This window comes from Periplaneta americana, chromosome 2 (assembly GCF_040183065.1).
Source record: "Periplaneta americana isolate PAMFEO1 chromosome 2, P.americana_PAMFEO1_priV1, whole genome shotgun sequence".
Taxonomy (NCBI): Eukaryota; Metazoa; Arthropoda; class Insecta; order Blattodea; family Blattidae; genus Periplaneta; species Periplaneta americana.
The window spans coordinates 25609594-25636678 of record NC_091118.1 but is presented as its reverse complement, the minus strand read 5'-3'; the positions used below and the strand labels follow the sequence as shown (position 1 = coordinate 25636678).

General features: G+C 34.4%; 1 protein-coding gene across 4 annotated transcripts; it reads left to right on the top strand.

Annotated features, from left to right (window-relative positions):
* Positions 1-11432: 11432 nt before the first annotated feature.
* LOC138690944 (zinc finger protein 728-like) lies at positions 11433-21051 on the top strand. 4 transcript variants are annotated; one of them, XM_069812556.1, is made up of 5 exons: positions 11433-12514; positions 14271-14394; positions 14499-14636; positions 17682-17761; positions 19801-21051. In XM_069812556.1, the coding sequence occupies exons 2-5, from the start codon at positions 14305-14307 to the stop codon at positions 20876-20878; spliced, it is 1386 nt and encodes a 461-aa protein (XP_069668657.1). In that variant the 5' UTR covers positions 11433-12514; positions 14271-14304; the 3' UTR covers positions 20879-21051. The 4 variants fall into 4 exon arrangements, with proteins under 4 accessions (XP_069668657.1, XP_069668642.1, XP_069668634.1 ...); XM_069812541.1 differs by having other exon boundaries at positions 11433-12955; XM_069812533.1 differs by having other exon boundaries at positions 11433-13493.
* The last annotated feature ends 6034 nt before the right edge of the window (positions 21052-27085 follow it).

Sequence of the window (27085 nt, the reverse complement as noted above, 5' to 3'; positions counted from 1 at the left end):
TGTCTGTGGTAATTTTAATTGCTTTATGCGTGTTTACATGCTACACATTCGAAAATCTTATTGCAATTTCACATCCGTTCTACAAAGGATTATAGATTCTTAACAAGAGTAGTGTTTGTGATCAAACATTCTACACCCTAAAGTAAGTTATATAACGTTATTGTTAAACTGAGCACAAGTGGTGTTACTCTCGTTACAACAAATACAGAAATTTACAATATGTAGAAAGTTGTAGCGCTTAGTTTCATAAGGGTCTAAGTGCACAGTACTAGGTTTGTGGGAAACAAAGACAACCTTTGAAATGCAAATTTAGACATTTATTTAGAATATTTTAGCATAATATTACTTCTTTTAGGTGATAAACAGTTCATGATTCTTATCATATTCGTTACAAAATTAACATTTGCCAAATTATTAAAGTCTTTTGTAAAAAGAGAGTAGCAAAAGGATCTATGTGCCAACTCAGAAAAACCCAACATGACATGATATTGAAAAATAGGAAAAAAATAACATTTTAAAGGCATTTAACAATGAGAACACACAAACATTTATATTAAAAGATATATGTTAAAGAAACAACAAAGACAATATCCTGTAATGAAAGTAAATGAACTTAGGCCTAGTGTCATTTTTGTTTGTTAGGAAAAACTGTTCTTTTACAAGTCTTTAGCTGGAGCATGCACTTCAATAATGTCGAAGTAAAAACCTTTTGCTTGTTCTGGAATATATCGAATCATACTTTCGAGGCGTTTTCTCTTCTCCCGAATTCCTCTTTTTTTGAGATATGCAAACTTCGTTCACCTCTCTTCTTCCTTTCAAAGTGTTTTCCTCCATTTCAGGAGATTTTTCGAGATTTCATAGAAAGAGTAAAATATCACGTTTTAACACACAACAAATATCTGTAACACTAATCACGCTATTGTACAAAACATTAATAATGACTCAGGAAGAGAGTCTAAAATGGTAAGTTATGTGAGCATTGGTATGTAGACCCAATGAACGAGCTGCTGGAGATAGAGCGCTATGTCTTGGAATAAATTTGTGCTAATATAGCTTTCGCTAGTCCATAGACCCTTCTGAAATTCATTGGACAGGACACATGGATCAATTTAAAAGTATTAATTGTGAAATTATAATTTTTGCACTTAGACCCTTATGAAACTAAATGCTTCAATTATTATCATTATGCAACCTAGCTGGACCTACTATTTATATTCCTAGGATTTATAATTCTCAGGTTATGGAACACATTGTAGTATTTGAACTGGAAAATTTTACTCATTTGAATTCTTTGAGAGAATATGTTAATTAATTCTGATTGTAGTTTCTTTTTATTCTAGCTGAGCTGATACTTTCAGACATACGGTACGTTTCAGATTCGCCTGCAAACTATCATGGAAATTATTAAAGCAGAATCTAAGATGGACCCATTAGATCCTCAGAATGATTATGTAAATGGAGAAGAGGAAAAACTGTTACTGGTAAGACTTCTATTTCTGTTGAATGGAATCCTGGCGAAAGAATAAATTTGTTTTCGTCAAGAGTATAGTAAAGTCGTCGTCATCGTCATCATCGGGCTACTAAGTTAAATTTCTGAAAAAAAAAATAAATAAAAGCTGGAAATGGTGTTCAAAAAATCAGACACCAAAACAAAGTTGATACCACTAATTACTATTTTCATAAGAAAAATTATAAGTAAATACATTAACATATATACAATAATAAATTACTCAGCATTGGCAATATGAAACACACAATAAACAATGAATTACTTTTATCATACTCTTCAGTGGCATGTCTGACTTTATAAAAAGATGAAAGTCCGTTACTGAATTTATAAAATGGCAAAAAAACAAAATTGTAATTATTGTCTCTTGGACCAGTAGAGGTGAATTAATTTATAACTATTGTATGCTGTTACTTTAACTAATAAGGACAGGTATAGAACTGAAAGTGACAGAAATATTGCCGTAAGAATGGTTTCCTAGCTGTCCTGTGAAGTTCCATAAATAGACATACATCCTTCGTGCATCCACCTACAGTATTAATCAAACACTTGTTCATGCCACTTTCCCTCATAGTTTAATTTGCAACGTGCAATGGAAAAAACGAGTTCTGTCTATATTCATTGAAAAACGAAATTGAGTTTTATTTTGTCGTCTCTATAAAATGTAAATTGAAAATTGAAATAAACTTAACTATACAAAATAGAGATTGGCAAAGCACTTGTGAAAAAAAACTAACAAATGGGTATCGTGCACTGACAAGCTGACAAACCTTGGAAAACACTGATGTCAGCTGACACTTGCATCATCATCATCATCATCATCATCATCATCAAACAGTCAAGAATCTAGACCTAGTGCCTGTTCCGGTGTCTTTGTCCATCCAGTATTATTCTAATAGGGCGTTTTGGCTCCATTTTCCTGTCGGATGGTATTTCAAAATTAAGTTAAGTAGCTTCTCTTTAGACATTGTTTCGACATATAATCTTCTTATTTTATGTACAACTCACTTGTTTGTTTTTGTTAAACAGGTAGGGAATTTCTCGGAGATGGATGTGAACCAACTTAATGAGCAGCCTTCTGAGCTAAGCTGTGATCTCGAATCTAAGTTAAAATATGAAGAAGATGAAGATCCCATTTCATTTCCAGCATTGAAATTTGAAGACTATGTGAGTTGTGTTGACTTTTGTTTGCCTTAATGATAAAATACACGTTTTTGGTCAATTTTATAACAGTGTTCGTTAAAATTGATAAAATACATTAAAATTGAAGAATATATAACAGTTGTATGAGGACTATGTCTGTGGAGCTTCTTTATTTATCATTCACTCTTCGGGGATTGTATCCCCATCATCAGTGGTGTTAAGACAGATCAAACATCGGAATCGCTCTGTCTTAACATCACTGGTGATGGGGATGCAATCCCTGAAATATGTATGATATATAAAGAAACTCCACAGATATAGTGCTCATACAACTGTTACATATTCTTCAATTTAATGTATTTTGTTTGCCTTTCTTAGTCCTGGTTTCGCAGTGATAGAAGAAACAGGCATAGGCTATTTAGCTATTTTGTCTTTATTTCCAATTTATGATAGAAAATTATATTACAATGTTGTTATGCTATATTATTATTATTATTATTACAGTAGCATCGATTATCTTAATACCGATCAACTGAAACATCGGTTAACCAAAAGCGTTCTAGTAGACAGTTATTCGAAAAATCAGTTATCCGAACACCCCGCTGTCCCCAATTGTTACGGATAATCCATGCTCTACTGTATTATTATTATTATTATTATTATTATTATTATTATTATTATTATTATTATTATCAATATTTATTTATTTATTTATTTTTACTTTCTATTGGAATGAAAAGGTAGATAAAACTGTTGAATTTATCCCAGAACAAGTCTTTTTGAACCCTGAACCAATGGTTCTATGTTACTGACAACAATAAACACAGTTTTAGTCAACTTCACTCACGCGAAATTGACTTAAACAAAATTTGAGTTGTTGACAAGGAAGAGCTATTACATTAGTACCATACCAATGGCAATCCAGTTTATTAATTACTATCATCGCGTAAAATCTACCACTGGTAAGGATTTTAATCTTAAAGAATTCCTTGCATAGAATGGGCTTAGCTGATAATTCCAGCATGCGTCCATGTTAGAAAGTAAAACAATGGAACATGGTCTGTGTTACTAGGGTTGCAACTCTCCCTATTTCCCGGGATCTCCCGTATTTGCCTCTGATTTTAAACTGTCTCCTGGCTCCTGTATTTTTCTTCTCTTCGAGCATTTTTCTACTTATTTTTTCATAATGTAAAAATCATTATTCTAAATATTTGATTTTGCCATGAATGGTGATTGTTTATGTGATGAATTTTGTTGTTCAAAAGATGCATTGAAATGTGTGATCTTTTCGGTAGGTAATGCTTGCCAGAAATGGGTTTCAGTGCTCACTCGTTTAAAATCAAACACTATTAATACACTGGTCAAAAAAAGTTAAGTATAATTAGGCATATAACGGTTTTTATTAATTAAAATAAAATAGATAAATTATAATTGGGTTTCTTGGTTCCACAGAATAAACTTAAAAGTAGAAATACACTATTTGTTAACAATGGACTCAATATGAAATGAAAAAGTTGCATTGTTTGGAAACAACGGAAAAGATAAGGGAAGTTGAAATTCATACATCATCAAAGAAAAGGAAATGGTGCTTTCAGTACCCTGTTTAATAACGTGTTGGTCCTCCACGAAACCTGAGGCACTCTTGTATGCGACGGGGCATACTCAGTACCAACGCATCTAAGCTCTCCTGAGGCAAATTGTCCCATTCTTCCAAGGCAGCATTCCTGAGTTCTTGAATCGTTAATGGGTGATGTGGACGATTGGAAATGGCTCTCCTGAGAAAGCTCCATGCATGCTCTATGCAGTTCATATCCGGTGAGCATGCTGGCCAATCCATTCTTCGGATGCCATGTTCTACCAGATACCGCTGCACACTATGAGCACGATGAGGCCGAGCATTATCGTCCTGTAGAGTGAACCCTTATCCTACAGTCTCTGCAAAACCACTTACTATGGGTTGGAGGATGTTGTTCTCATACACGGCAGCAGTCATGTTTCCCTCTATTGAAAGCAGTGGTGTGTGGCGGCCAAACATGACACCTGCCCAAAACAAGATTGAACCACCAAACTGTTGGTGACGTTCAATGGTCATAGAGGGATGATTTCGTTCCCCTGTTCGTCTCCATACGCAAATAGAGTTGTTGTCAGGGTGTAGGCCCATTCTCACTTCGTCTGAGAATAAAGTTCTGGTCCATTGGTCTCGTGTCCAATTCTCATGTGCTCTAGCCCATCTTGCACGAGCACCCCTGTGATGTGGATGGAGTGCTGGAGTCTTGAGTGGTCTTCGAGCATACAACTCTATGTCATGAAGTCTATTGCGCACAGTTTGGCTACTTACAACAACACCAGTGGCTTCGCGCAGGTCATGGCGCAGAGTTGTAGCTGAGGCTATAGGGTTCCTACGTGCAGATAACCTTACATACCGGTCCTGACCTGGTGTTGTTTTGCGTGGACGGCCCTCGCGAGGTAGATCTGCTATTGACTGGGTTTCGTGGAACTTTCTCCACAGTCTGGAGACAATTCTCTGATTGACATGAAGGATGTTAGCAACATCAACTTGTCTCATGTTTTGTTCCATCAAAGTGATGATTTTGATGCGGTCTGCCATTGTAAGGGTGTTCCGAGCCATTGTACTGCACTATGAATTAACAGATTTATGAGGAAACTTGATTTATGGTTTGAAATCACTAGATAAAAAGAAATTTTATTCATTTCAATATTTTACAGAACTCTTGGAAGATTTAGTTATGTATGGTATAACAAATACTCAGTTTGTTTGTGTGACGTGCAGTTAAGTTTGCACAGTTTTAAACAACAGCTTTTTGAGTATTTTCCTGAAGAAACTAGAGACCGTTACTATAGTCACAGATGGATACTGATACTAAATCCGTTTTTAGACAGTTGCATTCAACTGGATGCAACTCCAAAAAGATATGTAGGAAAAACTCAATGAAGAAGTACCTACTGATGGAATATTGAAACTAAACTTTTTTTCTCGCAGATCATGGACCACTTTTAGATCAAAGGAATGCAAGAATACTTCGATCTTGCAAAAGACACTCTTAAGTTTTTGATAATATTTGTAACCTCTTATTTATGTAAAATAAATTTCTCATATATGATTGCCACCAAAACAAAAGTGAGAAATCTCATTGAACTTGAAAATATCATTACTGTATCTATATCGAAAACAGAGTCCAGAGTTCAGAAGCTGTTATTAAAAAAAAAAAGGCAGATTTATCACATTATTTTTTACTTTATTACTGCTGAAACATTTTTTTTATTTATATATTTCTAAATGAAAAGTAAACGTTAATAAGGCATTTTTTTGTTTCATTTTGTAAATAATCTCGCAACCCTCTTTGGCTCTTCACATGACCCACCCCTCCCCCCAGCAGGTTGCAACTCACACTTGGGAACCACTGGTGTAGCAAACTCCTCAAGTCTATTGCCCTCTATATCTTGCAATATTAATGCAATTGCGTGCAAACACTCCAACCGTGATTTGATTCTAGAGTTCCCGTTGCTTTTGTCGGAGTCTATAAAATATAATCCTTGTGTAATTTCTACCTTCTGCATCATTATTTTACTATATTGTAATAACAGTTTTCTTTTTCAGGGAGGATCTTTGGATGTTCTTACAATAAAGGAGGAACCAATGCAAAACGTGAAAAATGAGGATGATAATGACTTCAGTGATTGGTGAGTATAGTTGCGTGTGACCTTCCATTACGTAATTTCTTAACATTTTTGGTAGAAAATGAAATTCCATTGTGTTATTAATGTTTACATATGCAGTACAGGCGCATATTAATTATTTACTATATACTAAGAAATCATACCTACGCACTGAGTTTAATTAAAATTGACGAAAGAGAAGTTGGCACAGAAATTCAACTGTTTAGCTATATAAATTTACTAATTTTTAATTTCCTAATATTAATCTTAATTTTGAATGAAAAAATTAATTAAACTTACAGTTTTTATTCGTAACTTTTAATGTTTCATGGTTTCTCGTTATTTTTTTCAATTTCCTATAATACCGTGTGTTTTTCTGGATTAGGAAATAGAGACTGACATTCCTATATGAAAACATTGAAGAAATAACGTAATCATTGGTTGCGTTTGGAAATGAGCAGACTTTGGCAATTTGTAAAACAGAAACATCAGATTTCCACTTGGCAAACATAAATGATGTTCTGTAATCAGTAAACATCGGAAGTTAAGGCACTAAAAAATGGTATTTTAGGTACCTAAAAAGGCTCAAAAAACAACAAAAATAGGGCAATAAAAGGCATTGAAATTATACTGAATCGCCCATAATTCATAAAGTAAACATCCATAAGACCATAAGTAACTTAACAAAGTACACTGGAAAAGTAGTTTCTCTGTTCTATAAACTTGTACTTGTTCATCCACAACTTCACGTCCATAATTTGAGTTACAATAAACAACAAGCAACTTTTCAAGATTAACGCACAAACTTCTGTCACGTTTATTGGACGAAATCAGTGTGACGATGATTAATGTAACAATAATGAGACGTCGGTAGAGCTGCGACCAGCAAGCACTGTCTTTTTCACCGCTGCGGTGGCTGAATGGCCAGACTTCAGACTGGCCCAGGTTCAATTCCCGGTTAGGTCTGGGATTTTTTTCAGCAAATTAAAAATGTCATTGTTGTAACTCGGCATGGTACGAGCTTGGTTTTCATATAGAATGGAGAGGTGTATAATGAAAATTTCACCGTTAGATATTACTAGCCTCGTGTGCAGTTTTCATTGTTGTCACAACAGATTTATGGATTTACAGGCATATTCAGCAGCACTGCCATGAAGATGAAAGAAGTCAAAAGTCTGATGCATGCGAGAAATTCGTCCAACACAGCGTAATGTCCGTGGACGCTGGGGAAAAACTTCAGGATTGCGATTATAGGTATGTTCCTTCATCCGAGATAGAACGAACGTGCCAATTTTGTGGCGAAGACTTTGCACTTCCGGAACTTCTGAAAGAACACATACGTGATACCCATTTGAGGCGGAAGACTTTCAACTGTGATGTTTGTATGCAGACTTTCATGCGTTCACGATATCTGAAATTGCACAGGCTCAGTCATTCTGGTCAGAAACCCGTGAGGTGTGAGATTTGTGGGAAGAAGTTTGGAAATGATGACGATTTAACAGAACATAAGAAAATCCATGATGAAGATAGTGCCTATAAATGTGATTTGTGCTCTAAAACGTTCTGGTGTAGGAACAGATTGCTGTACCATATCCTGATTCACATGCAAGAGAAGCCCTACAAGTGCCACATCTGCGGAAAAGGTTTCATACAGTCTCATTGTTTGAAAGAGCACGTATTTATTCACACGAAGGAAAAACCCTACAAATGCGACACCTGTGGAAAGACATTCAGGCAGACGAGTGGCTTGAGGCAGCACGTACGTGTTCACATGGGGAAGATGTTCAAATGTGACGCCTGCGATAAGTACTTGAAAACACCGGGTAGTTTGAGGGAACATGTTCGTACTCACACAGGACAGAAACCGTTCAAATGCGACATCTGCGGCAAGAACTTCACGCAGTCTACTGGTTTGAGACATCACTTACGACTTCACACAGGGGAGAAGCCCTTTAAATGCGACTCCTGTGGCAGGGAGTTCGTACAAATGATTCACTTGAAGATACACTCGCGCCTCGACCCTCAGCAGAAATCATCGAAATGTGACGACTGTGGAAAAGAATTTATTAATCCTAAATGTCTGAAACATCACATTTTTCTTGAGCATGAGCAGCCGACCTTTGAATGCATTGTATGTAACAAGTTCTTCAAGAGTAAGAAATATATGAGATTTCACATGCGCTCTCATACAAGCGAGAACATTATCAAATAAGATAGTTGTGGTAAAGATTCTGGATCCAACTCTAAGATCACAAATGCGATCACTCTAGGCAGTTGACATTTGAACAATTTCTAGCTCCTCGTGCATTTGCATTTTAGTAGTTGCAGTTTAGAAAAGTGAAATGTTCCACATATCACATACCGTCGCGCGGGGTGACTTTGTGCCAGGAGGGTGACTTTGTGCCATTTGCGCATTTCATAAAAAAACGTAAGGAAGTAGTCTTTAAAACCGTCACAAGGTTTTAAAGACTACTAAACGTAAGGAAGTAGACTTTAAAACATTGTCACAGTCTTAAAGAATACTTCCATACGTTTTTCGCGAATGGCACAAAGTCACCCTCATGGCAGAAAGTCACCCCGCGCGACGGTATATCAAAACTAATTCTCAAAACCCTATGAAACACTTCACAGCATATTGGTTACGACTACTATGTCAGATGTAAAAGGTGATTTTGATTTGACCAAGAGAGCTGAAGTAAAAACAAATAGTAATAATAGTGAAAAATGTAACAATATGAAAGGTGTAAAAGTAATCAAAAATGACCATAGAAAATCAATTAATTTTCTTAATGTATCCAGCTGTTTGCTGACAACATAAAGTCCACTATAGTCCACTGTAGTCTATTCAGTTGTTGTTTTTCACGAGAAATGAGGGGTATTTTGATCGGTGTTCATTATAGATGCCTGTTGCTAGTAGCCAGAGGCGGGGTGTAGTCAATATATACTGCAGGGCTGTGTCTTCTGCAACTGGTACTGATGATTTTAATTTACTTCCGTTGTGGTTTTTTGGACGGACAGTATAGAAGAATGTGTTCCAGATCTTCATCATGATTATTACACCACAGACAAGTAGGATTATCAGAAATGTGAAATCAGTGTAGGGACAATTGAGTGACAATGTGGCCTGTTCTGGCTCTTGTTAAAAATGTTTGAACATGTCTGAGAAAGTTCTTGTACATTTCCAGGTCATTTGGTTTCTTTTGTACAGACTGTAAAATTTTTCCTTTGTCAGAAGAGAGCCAATTGTTGATCCATAGGTTTGTAAAATGAGACTTTACTGAAGCAAAAGTATTGGATAGAGATATTCAAAAGAAAAACTGATAGGGTAATACTCTAAATTACATTAACCCGTAGCCAATACAGTATTCAAATTAACTCGGCTCATTGAAAAGAAATACGCACATATCTGTACAATATTATATAACTTGAAATATAAGGTAGACTGAAGGAGGAATGTTTCAAATAATTTACTAAATACAAAAGCCATTACTTTACCACCATGTGAATCTGAAAATAACCAGTACATTTATCTGTAATCTGCATCCTTCCAGAATTATAATTCATTCCTAGCCTTTATCTGCCACGATCTCGAAACTTCTATACTGGCATCTGCAATCTTCCATGTCTCTTGTCTGTACTACGTTGGAGCAAGTTTCCAAGCCTCTCACCCACACCAGACGGGATCGAATTTCCGAGTGTCGATGTATGATCACCCGCCTGTCCAAGAAAACTCCTTTCCACCTCTCTCGTCTACCCACAATCCCTCTCTTCTGTTATTTATAGAACTTTCGGGAACCTATACTAAGTTATACGGGGTGATTCGCGAGGATTTACCACCACTTACGGAGCTTATTTCCGAAGACATTCTCCGCAAAAAAATTTCATTTAAACATGTCCCAATCTCAATATTTTCAGAGTTGCACTAATTTGAAGTGTTTGTAAAATACCATTATTCTTCAGTTTTAAGGGTAAAAGAATATTACAGATAAAGAATGAACTATTCAGGAGTATTATTTCTTTAATGCGCCAATATTCCGAAGCTAAAAATGTGTTGTGAATTCCATAGTTGTCTTGTACAGAATTTTTTTTTTTCGATTTTTAACTAAAAAATTACATTTTTCTTATGCATTTTCACAACAATTGTTACAAATCACGTCACTCTTATAAATTCTTTAAGAATATATATTAGGATGCATAATTAAACTGTAAGAAATCAAGTTCTTGAAGTCATATGATTTGTAACAATTTTTATGATTAGTGCGTAAGAATGATGTAATTTTTTGTTAAATGTTGGAAAACAAGCTCTATACAAAGCAATTAACAACACATATTTAGCTTTAATATAGTAGCCAACTAAAGAAAAAAGGTATTTTACTAACAACTTCATATTAGTGTAACTCTAAAAATAATGAGATCAGAACACATGTTTATATGATATTTTTTGCTCAGAATGTCTTCAGAAATAAACTCCGTAGTGGCAGTAAATCCTCCTTAATCACCCCTTACTTTTAGGTTGATTACTTTCTGTACTGATAAGAAATATTGTACAGCAATTTCTGATATGTGAGGAATATGTACGACACATTATGATTGAGTAAGTTGGATTTGTTAATTAATTTAGACGTGTTAAATGCAATGTTATACTTCCAGAACATGGATGGTAATAGATAGTGACAAGTCTGTTTAATAAAGCATTTGATTTCTTACCGATTATCGTACTTTATTTTTGAAGCAGGAAAAACTGTGCTGAGAAATTAAATCGGTAGAACATTGTGATATGCCTCGCATATACTGAAAATTTGACCATTAACTCACTTCTTTTGTGAAAACAAAACAACCTTCAGTGTCACGTGCTGTAGAAAACCCACCTATTTCACGGGTTTAGGTTATCTGCATCACCAGGTTTCATGTAATATTTCAGTATTTTCGAGTAAGTTTAGGCCTATCAATATAATTTCATTAGTTTTAGTAGTTTTACAATCTCGTTCTTGAAACTTCTGTTCATGAAAAGAAAAAAAAGAAACAGAATTTTTTGACAATTTTTTCTCAAAATCTCGAGTTAACCTCCTTTATTATCCCCATTTATAATAGTTTGATTTATAGGTACTTATATGGTGGGTCCCTACCACTACGGCATGGCGCGTCCTCGGGTTGCGGATAGAGGAGACGGCCTCCTGATATGGAGGATAGCTGCGAATATATTGAATATGCAGTCGAGGACAGCAGATGAGTGGTCCTCCAACTTGGGGATTGGGCGAAGGTCTATCAACCCATTACCGTAAAAAAACAGCTTGTTAACGAAACCCCAAAATAAGCCTCGGAATGGGACTGATTCTTTGGCACGAACACAACAAATCTTGCTCAGGATAGGGACCGATGAGGGTGACAAGTGAACCGCCAGGTTCCTTAAAAGCCATAAGTAAAGTACCTATATTAATTTATTGACTTGTTTATCTGTGATACTTTTCACCTACGAAGCAGTCCAAGCACTCATTGGGAATTCACTGCAATTAGATCGTGGCACACATAGGGAAATACAGTTTTACAGTACACTGTCATCAGTGTTGCCAGCTGGACGGAAATTCCGTCAAAACTGACGGAAATTACAATTTACATCTTTTTTTTTTTTTTTTACTTTTTTAGCTGCTGTCATTTTTAATGATTTAACTTTTGGGGGAGCGTAGACCAACCCAGCACATCAACTGCAGATGATGTGGATGGATAATTATTTTAAATCAAAATTGCTAAGTTATGTTAAAATTTTCTTTTTAAATTTATATAGATATATTTAGTGAGCCTTATTACTTTTAATTTTGACGGATTCTGACGGATTTCCAGGTGTTAGACTGACGGGAATACAAGTTATGTGTTGGCAACACTGACTGTCATGGATAAATATATATTTTTATCCATGGCACTGTTGTTAACATCAAAGTGGAGAAAGTTTGCAAATGTTCTTTCTTGATACAGTTTTTCGTATAATGTTTTGGTTGTAATATTCTGTGTATTGTCTCATGTTTGATCGTCATTATTATACTTGAATGTATTCAAACGAAAATACAGTTCCAGAATGCTGTAGTAATCGTATTAATTACCTAAAAGACAGGTGTTATTTTTATTATTAGTCTGACCCAACAATTTGGGTTTGCCTTGAGACAGAAAAGCTCACAATAGTAAAGAAAAAAAGTAATTCTCCAGAAAAACTACATTGAAGGAGGTACACTTTTCTGCTTCACTGGCTTCTATGAGATGTGTATATTGACAAACACGTGGTTTTGGTCAGAGTGCTGGACTTATATTCTTGTGGACCCGAGTTCGATCCTCGATGTACCCCCGATCAAGTACCTGCCATTGGTTAAAAAAAAAAAAAATTAGCAGCCACAAATACTTCTAACATAAATATCTTTTGTTACTTGTATATTCAAATGCATTGTTTTAGACCCCACACCTATTTGAGAGATCCAGGACGCAATACTAGGGAAACTGGCCGTTTCTCTAGTAACTGTTCGTCCCTGAAGAAGATGGCAGAGCTAGCCGTCGAAAGCTTGGAAGCTAATCTCCAACTCACCTGGCTGAGAACCCGAGAAGAGTTATTCAACTGTTCTGAACTTCCCTCATGTTATGTTGGTAATTAATAGAGGGAGAACGGAGATTCTCCAGAAAAATTACGCTAAAGGAGGCACAAGATCTTTCTTCCTCTGCAAATTACCAGCATAACATGCAAGAGACCCATGACAAATTACTAAGGAAATCACCTGTTCAAAACCGGCGTTGAAACACTTTCCAGTAGAGATTCAAAATATAACCAGTGTCTTATTACCAACACTTACATTTTAAGAATTATCTGTTTGATTTTGTGGACTCTTTTTGAAGAAAATGTTTCACAAACCTGATTATGTATGTATATGTATTTATTAACACTACACCCGGTGGCAATGATATACTGCGTGTTCAGTTCAAAGTGTGTCATGGCTCACTGTATGACGTCATGTGGCTAGCCGATGAGCCTAGGGAATTCAATCTTCCTACACTTCTGCAGAGGCGTATTACCTATGTACTAGAGAAGTTGCCTAGCAAGTACGGCGTTCATTCTGAAGAGTACTTACCGATACGTACGGTATCCAGTAGTGGCAGGAATGTGAACTGTTTGGAAACACGTACTGAGGTGAGTTTTTTTCTTACTGTCGGGATATGGGGAGAGGGTTAAGACGATTACTTACGTATTTGTTGACATTAGCTTCGACTGTCAACATGGACACGGAGTATTTGATTTGTGTTGTGGAATGTTGCCGTACACAACCGATGATAACAAATATCCTGTGTACGACTTGACCTTGCGAAACACAGTTCGAAAGTGGTTATGGTAGATAGCACACAGACTGTACAGACCGCCATCTGTTGCTACGACGTTCAAGTTATACCATACACGTTCTCAAGCTCAGATTGAACGCCTTAATTAATAGCCAACTGCTCTGACATAAAAGCTGAAACTCGCTTCAAATCGCTGACTCACAACAGTGACGTCATGACACACTTTGAAATGAACATCCAGTATAATAGGTATACAATAATAATATTACAGTAATAAATTTACAATAATTACAGCAATAAAAAAGTAAAATAAACTTAAATTTAATTCTAAGTATAAGTGAATAAATGCAATAAACCTAAGACTATAAATGAATCGTATAGATTCAAAATCCTCTATATCCACTTTCACAAATTGAAGGATTTTGATAGTAACTGGTTCCAAATAGAGTGAATTTGCAACCTGACAGTGACTTTTAACAAACCTCTTGATTTAAATTTAATGGCTCTTTTAATTCAAACTATATAAATCATTAGAATTCATTCTTAGCAACTCAATTATGAACAAAATAAATGGTCTTTAGGGGGTTTTGAATCTAGAGGATTCAAATATATGATGTTACCTGTTTTGCAGTTCTTGCAGACTTCACATTTGGCTGTAAGATACCATGGAAGTGATTAAAACAGAACCTGAGATAGATCCATTGGTTATGCATAATGACAATGGAAATGAGGGAGAAGGAGTACCCCTATCGACGGTAAGCAAGTGCATGTTTTATGTAGATGGTGAACATGGAATGTGATATTGAAGTATTGTATGTGTGACTAATTATTTTATTCATTTATTACGTTTGGTTCACAGATAGGGAATTTCTTGAAGGTGAATGTGAGTAAGATTAAAGTGGAACCTTCTGAAGTGAATTACAGTGTTGTATCTAACATCAAAGTTGAGGAAAATGAAGATCCTACCTTATGTCTGTTGACGAAGTTTGAAGCTGATGTGAGTTATTTTGAATAACTGTAAATAATGTTCTCTTGTTTTGAAAATTGTCAAAGCCTGCTAATTTCTAAACATGACTGACTAAGTTATTCATTCATTGTGTTTACACACAGGTTTTTATGGCAATGTTAAATCCCTTTGTCATATAGCTTACTTATGGCGTTTAGAGAACCCGCAGGTTCATTGCCACCCTCACATAAGCCTGCCATCGGACTCTATCCTGTGTAAGATTAATCCAGTCTCTATTATCATATCTCACCTCCCTCAAATCCATTTGAATATTATCCTCCCATCTACGTCTTGGCCTCTGCAAAGGTCTTTTCTCCTCCAGCCTCCCAACTAACACTCTATATACATTTCTGGATTCGTCCATACGTGCTACATGCCCTGCCCATATGTCAAATAGCTTATGCAGAAAAACATTAGGCCTATATGTATATATAATAATATTTATTTTATTGTTTCAGGCTACAACTTATCAATTAATACAGAAACAATTTTCTGTTATTTTACATTACAAGGTTATAATTCCACTAATATTTTCAATTTTTGAAATCATCTTCAGGTGGAGAGACATAATTTGACAAATTAACCATAGGTGAAATACAAGAAGACACATACGTGCTTATTATGAACTAGATTAAAAACATGTATAAAACTGATATAAAGCTATATATAAAGTGTGGTTATAAGTCATTTTTTAACATGTGATGAAACAATTGTAACCACTTATCGAGCAGTATCGCCTAGATACCTACTGAAACTCCCCTCTCCCTCTTTACCCACATTCCACATAGTGCACACTAACAGTCACATTCAATGTGATGAGATGATTCCGATGTGTGACTCTACATCCTTCTCGTAAGCAGGTGTGGTCATCCAGACATTCTGGGGGTTGTGTGTGAATGAAGTAGCCATCAAAACGTTAAAATATGGTGTTCACTTAAATCGGCTACAACTTGCCATTTTCACTCCAATATGAAACCTTCATCTCAAACAGCAGAAATAACTAAAATGCTCTCTCAATTAATATCACTCAATAAAAGAATTGTATTCCAATGGATACCATCCCATTGTGGAATCCTGGGAAACGAGAATGCAGATGCTTTAGCAAAGAAGGGCAGCACTGCTACTTACAGACCTGTTACTAAATGTACGTATTACTCTGTGAAAAGATATATTAAATCTACATACTTAGACTTCAACAAACAAAATTTGATAACACAATCACAAGGGAAAAAATGGAACTCTCTGCATCATAATCCATAGTTAATTCCCGATTTACCACGAAAATCGTCTGTAGCTGCATTTAGATTGGCAACAGGCCATGATTGTGTGGCTAAACATCTGCATAGAACTGGAATATATCAGTCCCCTAACTGCCCATTGTGCAACTCAAACCAAGAAATGGATTCGGAACACCTCAAAATCTGTGCTTCATTGGCTGGCCATGATAATATCTTTGAAAAATATTGGAGTGCAAGAGGTCAAATGACTTTATTGTCAAACACCTGGCATTAGAAAACAACAACAACATCTTTCTCGTAATATCGTAAGTATTAACCAAAAAAAGCATGTTTCATGCTTTTTTTGTCTCATAAAAATCATTTTGGTTAATTTCAGATGTCATGTACACCTCATCGATACGAGTGACTGATAACAAACATATAGAATGCCAATACTTGTATTTCTTTTAAAGACCTCTCTTCTGAACTAGGTATCACTAATGGGTTTAAGTTTTAATTTTTAAACTTTTGATTATTATTATGTGCATAATTTTTATGATTGAAACTGGTTATGTAACATCAAGAGATTCAAATAGTGTTGTCACTTTTAAAAGACTATTAGTTTATAAATTTTACAAATGTTTCATCACATGTTAAAAAAATGACTTACAACCACACTTTATATAACTTTATATCGGTTTTATACACGTTTTTAATTTATTTTATAATATGCACGTATGTGTCTTCTTGTATTTTACCTATGTTCAATTTGTCAAATTATGTCTCTCCACCTAAAGATGATTTAAAAAATCTAAAATATTAGTAGAATTATAACCTTGTAATGTGAAATACAGAAAATTGTTTCTGTATTAATTGATACATTGTAGACTGGAATTATAAAATAATAATAATAATTTTTTTTTCTTTATTGTGCTAAAACAGCATGTTCCATTGCATACAATATTTGCAATACTACATGCTATGTTTATGTTACATATCCAAAATTTAAAATAAATAAAAACTATCTACTCTACACAATATATGATCAACTAGCAATTATAAATCTTATGCTTAAGTACATTACAAATGCACAATTAATTAATACATCACAAATACACATTACACATCCACAATTAAATTATCTGTGTACTATACAGAATCAATCCGCTCGCCAGTTACAAAGCTTATGCCTAAATGCATTATCAGAAATTTTTTTACAAGTGTTGCAATATTACATACTATGTTTAATATATTTATATGTTATTTTTACGTTACATACATGTTCACAGTCATTTAACAATACACTATTGCAATAGACGGAGTCATATTTGAATTGTACATCACAGATCCACAATTTAAAATCTTATAATTGTATGCTTATTTGGATTCATGTTTACAAAGTGTTGTACTTATTTGTCTTCATGTTTATAATCTGTTAAAGTCTATTGATTGTATGAATGTTTTGAATTGTTGTTTATTATTATATAAACTCCAACTTATCTGAAATCTTAACCTCAATATGACTTTCAAATGATACGTATAATTCTTGAGAATATACTTCTTAATACGAAAATATTTGAGAGGCATTTGTATTTTTTAAAATGGAGTTATGTAACAGTTTACTGTAATGGAGATCGCAAATAAATGTCTCTCCTAAAAGTGAGTAACGTCTTCAGAAAGTTTGGGAACCGCTGCATTAGAGGGAAACATAATGTAATGAATGGGTTGTTAATATGCCATGGTTATTTAATTTGATAGTTTTACACTTTTTTCGTCTATAACTATACTAATTGTACAATGATGATATTCATCTTTTTAGGACGAATCATGGAGTTTTGATGCAATAAAAAAGGAACCAATGCCGAATGTTACAAAAGAGGATGCTCATTTCACTGACAGGTGAGAGTTTTCATGTGCTGTTTTCCGTAGTACTTAATTATTCACTCTCATTTCACAAATAAAATAGGGAAAGGATATACTTCGATTCTGTTTATGTCCAATAGTGAAAATTTAGTTTATTTTTTGTTCGAAATTAAAAACATTCGCAATTAAAGTACACTTTATTCGAAACTTTAAATTTTATGTTTGATTTCTCTAATAACTATGTTTTTGTGATGTTTGAACTAAACTTTCCATGCATGTGTTTTTGATATTTTAACATCCTCATTAGAATCTTTGCTTCAGCATTTATCATTTTTTTTAAAGAAATAATGTGAATAATGAAAATATTAAAGTAATAATACATAATATAAAAATTTAATAAAATACTTCTCTTTAATGTATTTATTACAAACATTCATAATATAAAAATTTAATAAAATACATGTCTTTCATGTATTTATTACATTCTAAAGAGAGGATAAATAAAAAAATAACATAGATTTAAGTAAAATATCGGGAAAATGCATATTGACTATTCAATTTTCATTCACATCTTATTTACAATATGATACAAGTAAGAAAGTCCTGAATTTAAATCAAATATTTTCTGGAGAATACTGAACCTTGCCAATTTTAGTTAGATATCTGGAGTACATTCATATGTCTTACACCTAACTGTAAACATTCTGGACAGATAGTGGCAATATAACATTTAACAATATGTTTATTTCCCTATGAATTCCTCTTACTTATCTCTACACAGGGATTTTCTAACCCCAGGACTGGAATTGTTGAAATGTTTACTTTTCCAATGTTGAAAATAGTTCTACAGCCTAATATTTTTTCAACATCATAATTATCAACAACATTCCACGTATTAAGCCTGTTGATCTCTGTCCATCGTTTTTTTTTTTTTAGGTCTTCCTAAAGATTTATGTAAAACGCAGAACAGATCCCATAAAATTTGATGTAGTGGAAGACTAATCCATCGCTGAAACAGAAAGGTAGTGTCCCCTAAAAACTAAAAAGTATTGAGTTTCTCCTAAAAATATCTATTGTTCTCGATACTTTTTAATATCCAGGGCATCGACTCGATGATAATAATAATATTAGTGGTAGTAATAATAATAATAATAATAATAATAATAATAATCTATACTAATAATAAATCTGTAGCCAAAATTTTTCTGGTAATTTTGGATTTTCCAAAAATAATTGGTGTTAACATGTATAATTAACCATCCGGAAATCGAAAATAGCTTTTTTGAAATTTTTGTTTGTATATCTGTCTGTCTGTCTGTCTGTTTGTCTGGATGTTTGTTACCTTTTCACGCGATAATGGCTGAACCGATTTATATGAAAATTGAAATATAAATTAAGTTCGTTGTAACTTAGATTTTAGGCTATATAGCATTCAAAATACTTTATTTAAGAGGGAGGTTATAAGGGAGCTTGAATTAAATAAATCGAAATATCTCCCTTATTATTAATTTTTGTGAAAAATGTTGCATAACAAAAGTTTCTTTAAAAATGATTTCTGATACGTTTCATTCCAAGTAAAATTTTGATGGGACCAAATTGCACCAAAAACGGATGTTGTCTGAACCAAATGATCATATTTTATTTGCATGTAATAACAATTAAGAAATATGTTAAAGGAATTATCATTGCACTAAATGAGTGGTCTCTAGACCAAAATGATCACATTGTAATTATTTAAATTAAGTGACATATTAAACGATTTATTCTTCTATCAAACACGAATGTTCCCTGGATCAGATGTCCTATTTCAATTATGTAATTACTTTATATTTATTTCTAACAAGTGCAGTGGAAAACACGGGTACGGCTAGTAATAATAATAATTTCTTTGTATAAAATTCTAACTGTAATGCTTAAGTTACTCTTTATACTTCTCACAGTTAATTTTGAAAGGAATGAGTGTTCATGAGTGGAATTGGAGAAATGGAGGAATAATTCGCATATCACATAAGTTTGGCTCTTGTGAACTTTGACAGTGGGCTTTAAACTTTGACCACATATGTATGGATTTATAGGTCTATCCAGCAGCATTGGCATGAAGTTGTGGAAAGCCGAGAGTTTGATGTCTATGAGAAATCTGTGCAACACTATGAAATGGTCGTGGGCACACAAACGCACCAGCCTTATCAATTTGATGGGAATTCACCAGCCCATTACCATAAGTGCGCACATTGTGACGAAGATTTCGCCACATTACAGCTTTTGAAGCAACACAGACGTATTATTCATCCAGGACAGAAGCCTTTCAAATGCGACATTTGTGTGAAGGCTTTTACACGGTTACAATATCTGAAACATCATAAGCTTTTACATTCAGGGGAGAAGTTCGTCCAGTGTGACGTTTGTGGGAAGAAATTTACAAGTAATAGCGATTTTACACAACATGCGAGAGTACACAGTAAAGACAAAGCATATAAATGTGACATTTGCTCCAAGAACTTCTGGCTTAAGAGTCGTTTAGAATATCACATAGTGATGCACATGCAAGAAAAACCATATACATGTGAGATTTGTGGTAAAGGTTTCGTACAATCGCATTGTCTGAAGCAACACGTGTTCATCCACACATTAGAGAAAGCCTTCAAATGCGACATCTGCGGCAAGACCTTCAGACAGTCGAGTGGTTTGCGGCAGCATGTACGTTTTCACGTGGTGGACAAGCTCTTCAAATGCGACCTGTGTGGTAAGGACTTCAAAACGACGAGTTGTCTGAAAGAACACGTGCGAGTTCATACAGGGGAAAAACCCTTTGAATGCGCCAGATGTGGCAAGAACTTCAGACAGCTGACTGGGTTGAGATATCACATGCGGATTCACACTGGGGAAAAGCCCTTTAAATGCGACATCTGCGGGAAGGAATTCATTCAGTCCATTCATTTGAAAGAACACTTACGGATTGGCCCTAAGCAGAAGCCTTTGAAGTGCGACGTATGTAGTATAGAATTTAAATACCCAAAGTGTCTGAAGTATCATGTTGGTCTTCATAATAGAGAACTGCTCTTCAAATGCAAATTGTGTAACAAAATCTTTAAGACTAAGAAATATTTGACAGTTCATGTGCGGTCACATTCTAGTAAGAAGTCTGTCAAGTGAGATATTAATTATTGTGGTATGTGTATGGAATCTGAAAGAAATTGTCAAATTCAGTAATTTAAACTTGATCTTTATGCAATGAATACCTCGCGTCTGATTGATTATTCTTTTTTTATAGTTGTTTTGTTTATAAACTAGCAATATAAATTATTTTTTCTACAATAGTACGTAAAGTTGAATTTTACCCACTGTTGTCATTGTCTAAAGTAAGCCATTAAACTACTATACTTGTTTTTTTGAAAGATGGGACATGACAGGAGCGTTGCGATCAGAAAAACAACTGAATGTCACATAGCGTGGTAAGCCTGTTGCTACGGTAACAACGGTTGAGTTGCCAAACTTACTGTTCCCACATGGCGAGTGCTTAATAGCTTGTACACACAATGTTAGCATTGGCACGTTTCGTCTTTTATTATCTGTCGATTTTTGTATTGTTTTCTTACCTTCGCGTCAATTGTTAATGTTTTAACGTCAGCCATCTTAACGACAATTGCTAACTTCCATCAGCTGGCAGCGTGGTAGTCCATATTGGCAACATAGTACTGTAGTTCCAAGCTCAGCCGCTTAACTGTCATGTCCCATCTTTCAAGAAAACAAGTATAGTGCATAAATAAAGTAAGTAATCACTTTAGGCACTGCTATTCATTTTACACACTGCCAAAAAAAATGTTGTTGTTTTCTAATGCCAGGCATTTGACAATAAAGTCATTTGACTTCTTGCACTCCAACATTTTTTCAAAGATATTGTCATGGTCAGCCACTGAAGCACAGATTTCGAGGTGTTCCGAATCCATTTCTTGATTTGAATTGCACAATGGGCAGGTTATAAATATTTACTGGGTTTTCTAATGAACGTCAGCATACAATGAATTTAAAAGAAATACTTTCTATAAGAGGATTCTGTACTTGCATATCTTACAATGATAATTTCCTCAATTTTTGGTGCACTTTTCTCAGAAGTTATAAAAGATACAAATGTAGAAAAAATAGGGAATATGTAACATACCATTGTGTATACAACCGGCTACATAAATTTAAAATTCCATTCAGCAGTTGGCAAAAAAAAAAATTAATTGATAACATTTTTTGCATTAAGAATCACTACAAACTATTTTTTGTATTTTTGCTGAAAATGGAAATAATCTTAATTTTTTTTTTACCCTAGTGTGTAAAATGCCATCACATTGATACTGTATATTAATTTCAGCCTTCTGGGTACAATACTTTCTAAGAAAAGTGCACAAATGTTACACAAAATAAGAAAGTGCAGAAGAATGATCTAAACAAGTTTCCAAATCTTACAATGTTAAATTACTCAATTTTGGGTACACTTTTCTCAAAAGTTATAAAAGATACAAATGTAAAAAAATAGGGCATATATAACATACTTTCATGCATACAACTGGCTAAATAAATTTAACATTCCACTAAGTAGTTGGCAAAAAAAAATATGTTTCATTGATAACATTTTTTGCATTCAGAATTACTACAAATCATTTTTTTTTATTTTTGCTGAAGATAGGGCTAAAAACTGACAATTACAAGAAATAAAGTATCATTTTACACATATCAAACTACCTAAAAACGATAAAAACCAAAATTTATTTATTTATTTATTTATTTATTTTGTTAAAATTTGGTGTGCAGACTCCCCTTAATTACTTCTTAATTTCTCAAATTTGATCTTTTTACACGTCCTTTATTCCCATCTAATGAATTGTTGTGAGTAGAAATTGTGAACATTGAAAAATTCTCTTAATTGTCTTAAAAATTCTCGCAATTTTAGAATGTTTACTACTTCTTCTATAGGTATATTTGAGACCACTTCAGTGATGTGCCAATGAGTGGGACTCATGCTGCGTCTCTCTAATTGGGCATAGGTTTGAATCTCACTTGGGCTGAATACCTGCTCGACTATTTCTGGTCTTTCCTGCAACTGCAAAGTGAATGTAAGGTAAGTGAAAGGAGGTTTCTCGTGAAATATCATTTCACTATCACCAGTTTCATCAAAACTAGATGACTGCGCAATTGATACGTCGTAATTAAGAGATTATTTTTCTTTTCTCGTATTTAATAATAGGAATTACACAAAAACAAAATAATTATTGTGTACAAAAATAGGGAAATTCAATATCAGTTTTCCTCTAAATGAAATTTACTTAAATATTCAGGTAATCATGGCAGTACATTAGTCACTGCCAAGATACTACCTCCCTATTACCAATTTATCTCACGCTTATAAGAGCACACTTAAAGCATTAAGGAATACAGTTTTTATGATATAAGTTTCAGTTAATAAAATTCTCTAAACGGAGAGGAAAATCGTACTCATATACTGTATGTGTACGCATTAATATGTGGCAATTAACCTTCGACGAGGGCGATTCCTTACTTTTGTCAACAGAAATTTGCCAAAGGTGATATTGTCAGTGTTTCGATGACAGAAATTAAAGAATGTGTTCATCCAGAATAGAGTAATTAGTAGAGATTTGTTACCTTATTGGTTATCTGATTTAAACCCCCTGCAACCCCTTTATATTGTCTAGTTATTTAGTCAACTGTCTGAAGATGGATTGAGTCGCGTAAGTGACGCCAATAAGGCATCACTCATGAGGCAACTAAGCCAGGAGATAGTGGAGTAGAGTGGCCAGTTTCTTTCTCCCTCCATTGCAAACATCGCTGACTAATAACATATTACACTAATCAGACTTCAGATGCATACAAACAATAAGATTGTTCTTCCTCTGACACATATCACCAAATGAGAACCGTGGAAGAACTGAAACTTGTTATCCTTTGCCACAACAAGGCTGTCATTAAAGGAACCTACTGATATGCATTTCATTTATGGAAAAAGTGGAAAGAAAAGGTGTAAGGCTTTACCACCCAAATTATAATTTACGATATCACCTAGGTCATATTTAACATGTTTATGAGAATTCACCAACTTATGTAGGAACAGCAAGCTGGCCTTCAGTTCGATGCTACACAGATTAGCGGTATCAAAATTTCCAAACACAAAGTTTCTGTGCATGGTTTCCTCTACGAAAATTGTTCATATCAAACGCCACTACCACCCCTTAAAGTTTGTAACGAAGTCACTGAAACACCTTTCACAATTTGAACTAATTTTGAAAATGACGTAGTTCAAGTGCAGATGGTTATTTCATTTTGAAGCTTATATTAGAAAAATGACGAGAATTTAATTTAGGACTATGTGTGGCTTTCATAGATTATGAAAAAGCTTTTGACAAATTAAACAGAGAAAAACTATTATATTAAAAGAGAACGAGATCCCAAACCAACTATTACAATCTATTTATAATATGTAGAAGAACACAAAAATTGCTATTAGAGTAAATAATCAACTAACAGATTTTAAAACTATTAACACAGATGTACGACAGGGATGTCCTCTCTTGCCTCTGCTTTTTATAATCTACATGAACTCTTTGATATGTAAATGGCGTTCCCAAAACCCAAACAGAGGCTATGTCCCCATAAACAGATGGACCAAAATAGATACAATCCTCTTCGCAGATTAGAAAAGTCAAAAGTTACGGCTTTTAAAGGTAAATATCCAATAAAAAGCAAAATCTATATTGAAAACTGAATTCTAAAACAAGTGAACTCATTTAAGAAAAGGATATCGATACTAAAGTAACTAATTTTGTAAAAGTTATCTGCATTATCAATTCAGTTTTCAAACCTAATTTAGTACAGAAACATACAAGATTAAAAATGTACAACATTTTAACACGACCTGCTTTAGTCTATGGACCAGAAGCCTGGGCTTTGACCAAAAAAGTTGTTCAATGTATAACTACCAACGAAATGAGATTCATGAGGAAAACGGTGTGTTACACACTTTGGGATTGAAAACGAAATACAGAAATTTTGGAAGAATTGAACGTCCAACCTATATTAAATTTTCTTCAAATCTATAGAGTTAATTGGAAACAGCATGTCGAGAGAATGTCAACAGAAAGATGACCAAAGACAGTGCTACATTACCGCCCTTCTGGACAACGACCTGTTGGAAGACCATTAAAAAGATGGCATGAGACCATTGAGACCGCAACAGACCACTAGGTCTAGTGGTTTAACTCGATGATGATGATGATGATGATGATGATGATGATGATGATGATGATGATGATGATGATGATGATGACGACGTAGTTCACATTGCCTCTATTTGCTTTATACTAATTTTGTTCTTTCGTAATATAGAGAGATTAAGTATTCTGAATGGTAAGTTTCCAGGCTCCTATGTTTTGGAGAAATTGTTGTGCACCAAAGAATTATTTCTGCTCTTCGTTGTGAATTTTGCCAGAATTCCAAAAATAGGCCTGTGCCAGGGCTCACAAGCAAACTCTTGTAATCACTCTCCCTAATGAAGAGTATCTCATTGTTGGACTTCCTCGCACCTTACCTCCCACTTTTACACAGTTTCTCTTCTCTCTGTCCATTAGCCGCAATATTTTTTTTTCGTTCTTTGTTAGACAATGATTCTATAGGGTATTTTATTGGCTGCATTTGTCAAAGTTGGCATAATTTCTAGCATGTGGATATATTTAAACTTCAGTGTTATTGATCAACAGACGGCCCTGATAATATAATACATTTCCATTTCATCTCAATTATAAAATGTAGACTGTTTTCTTCCGATAACGAGTTCCATTTTTATGGCAGCACGAGGTTAAACTAGCACTGAGGTAGTTCCCTTCCTACTCTGCTTTCGCACCTTGAACTCTCTTACCAGTCATATCAACATAACTTGGGTCACACTACGAAAGTTTCACGCTATACCTTGCATATATGACTCTGTAACAGGTTAGGTTAGTTTAGGCTTTTGTTATGCCTTGCAGGATTTTCAAAGCCTGGTGATTTTTATATTATTGTGATTAGATGTATTCCAGTTCTTAATCCGCCATCACTCTCAATACAAATATAACAAAAACTAATACATAATGAACCTATAAGTATCCTCTGTTTACAATAATAATAATAATAATAATAATAATAATAATAATAATAATAATAATAATACATAACTAATAATAAGTATAGCTCTTGTATTTAAAACTCCTACCTTAGCTTTTTCATTTTTTATGCTCAATCTCTTAAGAATTATTCTATTAACTTCATTGACTACTCTTCGTAGTTTCTTATCGTGTGACTACTCAACATTTATAGTTCCATCTCCGTTAGAACTCTGACTTTCTCTTTCCATCTAATTTTAACTCTAAAAAGAAATTTTCCTAATTTATGCAGATTGCTGGCGTTTAGGTGACCATTCATTTTTTTATAAGCTACTATAGCGTTTATTTGTAGAAATTTTTTATCTACACAACTGTCTCAAATCATTCGTTGTACCGAAGTACATATGATATTTCCATGCAGGAATTCTGCATTACCATGATGAAGGATGGGTGGAGTGGAGAAAAATTCTCTCTGGCACCGGGACTCGAATCTGGGTTTTCAGCTCTATGTGCTGGCGCTTTGTCCACTAAACCACACTGGATTCTAGTTCCGAATCACTTCGTGATTTAAGGCGGCGCTCATTCCGTCGGATCCCGGCCACTTAGTCACTCGTAATGAGTGCACCTCTGCACATAGTGTGTTGGACATTTGTGCCACTGTCACATCTGTGACACAGTGCATGAGGGTTGGCCACTAAAGGGAAACTGAGAGGTGGAGCTTAAACTCAGCTTATTCAATCCGGTATCGGAACTGGAATCCAGTGTGGCTTAGTGGATAAAGCATGAGCACATAGTGCTGAAAACCTGGGTTTGGATCCCGGTGTCGGAGAAAATTTTTCCCTGCTTCACCCATCCTTCATCTGGTGATTTTTGTTTAGTGGCCAGTAGCCTACTGGCTGGCGTAATGGCATACGTACAAACGAAGTTACATTCTGGAAACTGTGTTGATTTAACAATTATTAATTGTGCTTCACTATTTTTAGTGGTTATTCAATTAATACAAGTTTTTCGTTCTTCACACTACATCGCTTCGTGTGCTTTATATCCTTACGTTTTTTTCCAGCACTAGAAACCATAACATATCCACTTGCACTAGAACTACAAACTTCTCATTTCATACGTAATTTACAACATTTTCGAACAATTTCCTTTTCTTGAAATATTTTCCTTTAAAATATTTAAGTTTTCAAATCTATCTAAAAAAAATAAATACCTTACACAA

What these genes read in the sequence shown, in the direction of transcription:
- LOC138690944 (XM_069812556.1), top strand. Translation starts at nt 14,305, where the DNA reads ATGGAAGTGATTAAAACAGAACCTGAGATAGATCCATTGGTTATGCAT. An exon ending in AAGGAGTACCCCTATCGACG is followed by an intron (nt 14,395 to 14,498) that starts GTAAGCAAGTGC and finishes TTTGGTTCACAG; the next exon opens with ATAGGGAATTTCTTGAAGGT. An exon ending in GATGCTCATTTCACTGACAG is followed by an intron (nt 17,762 to 19,800) that starts GTGAGAGTTTTC and finishes ATGGATTTATAG; the next exon opens with GTCTATCCAGCAGCATTGGC.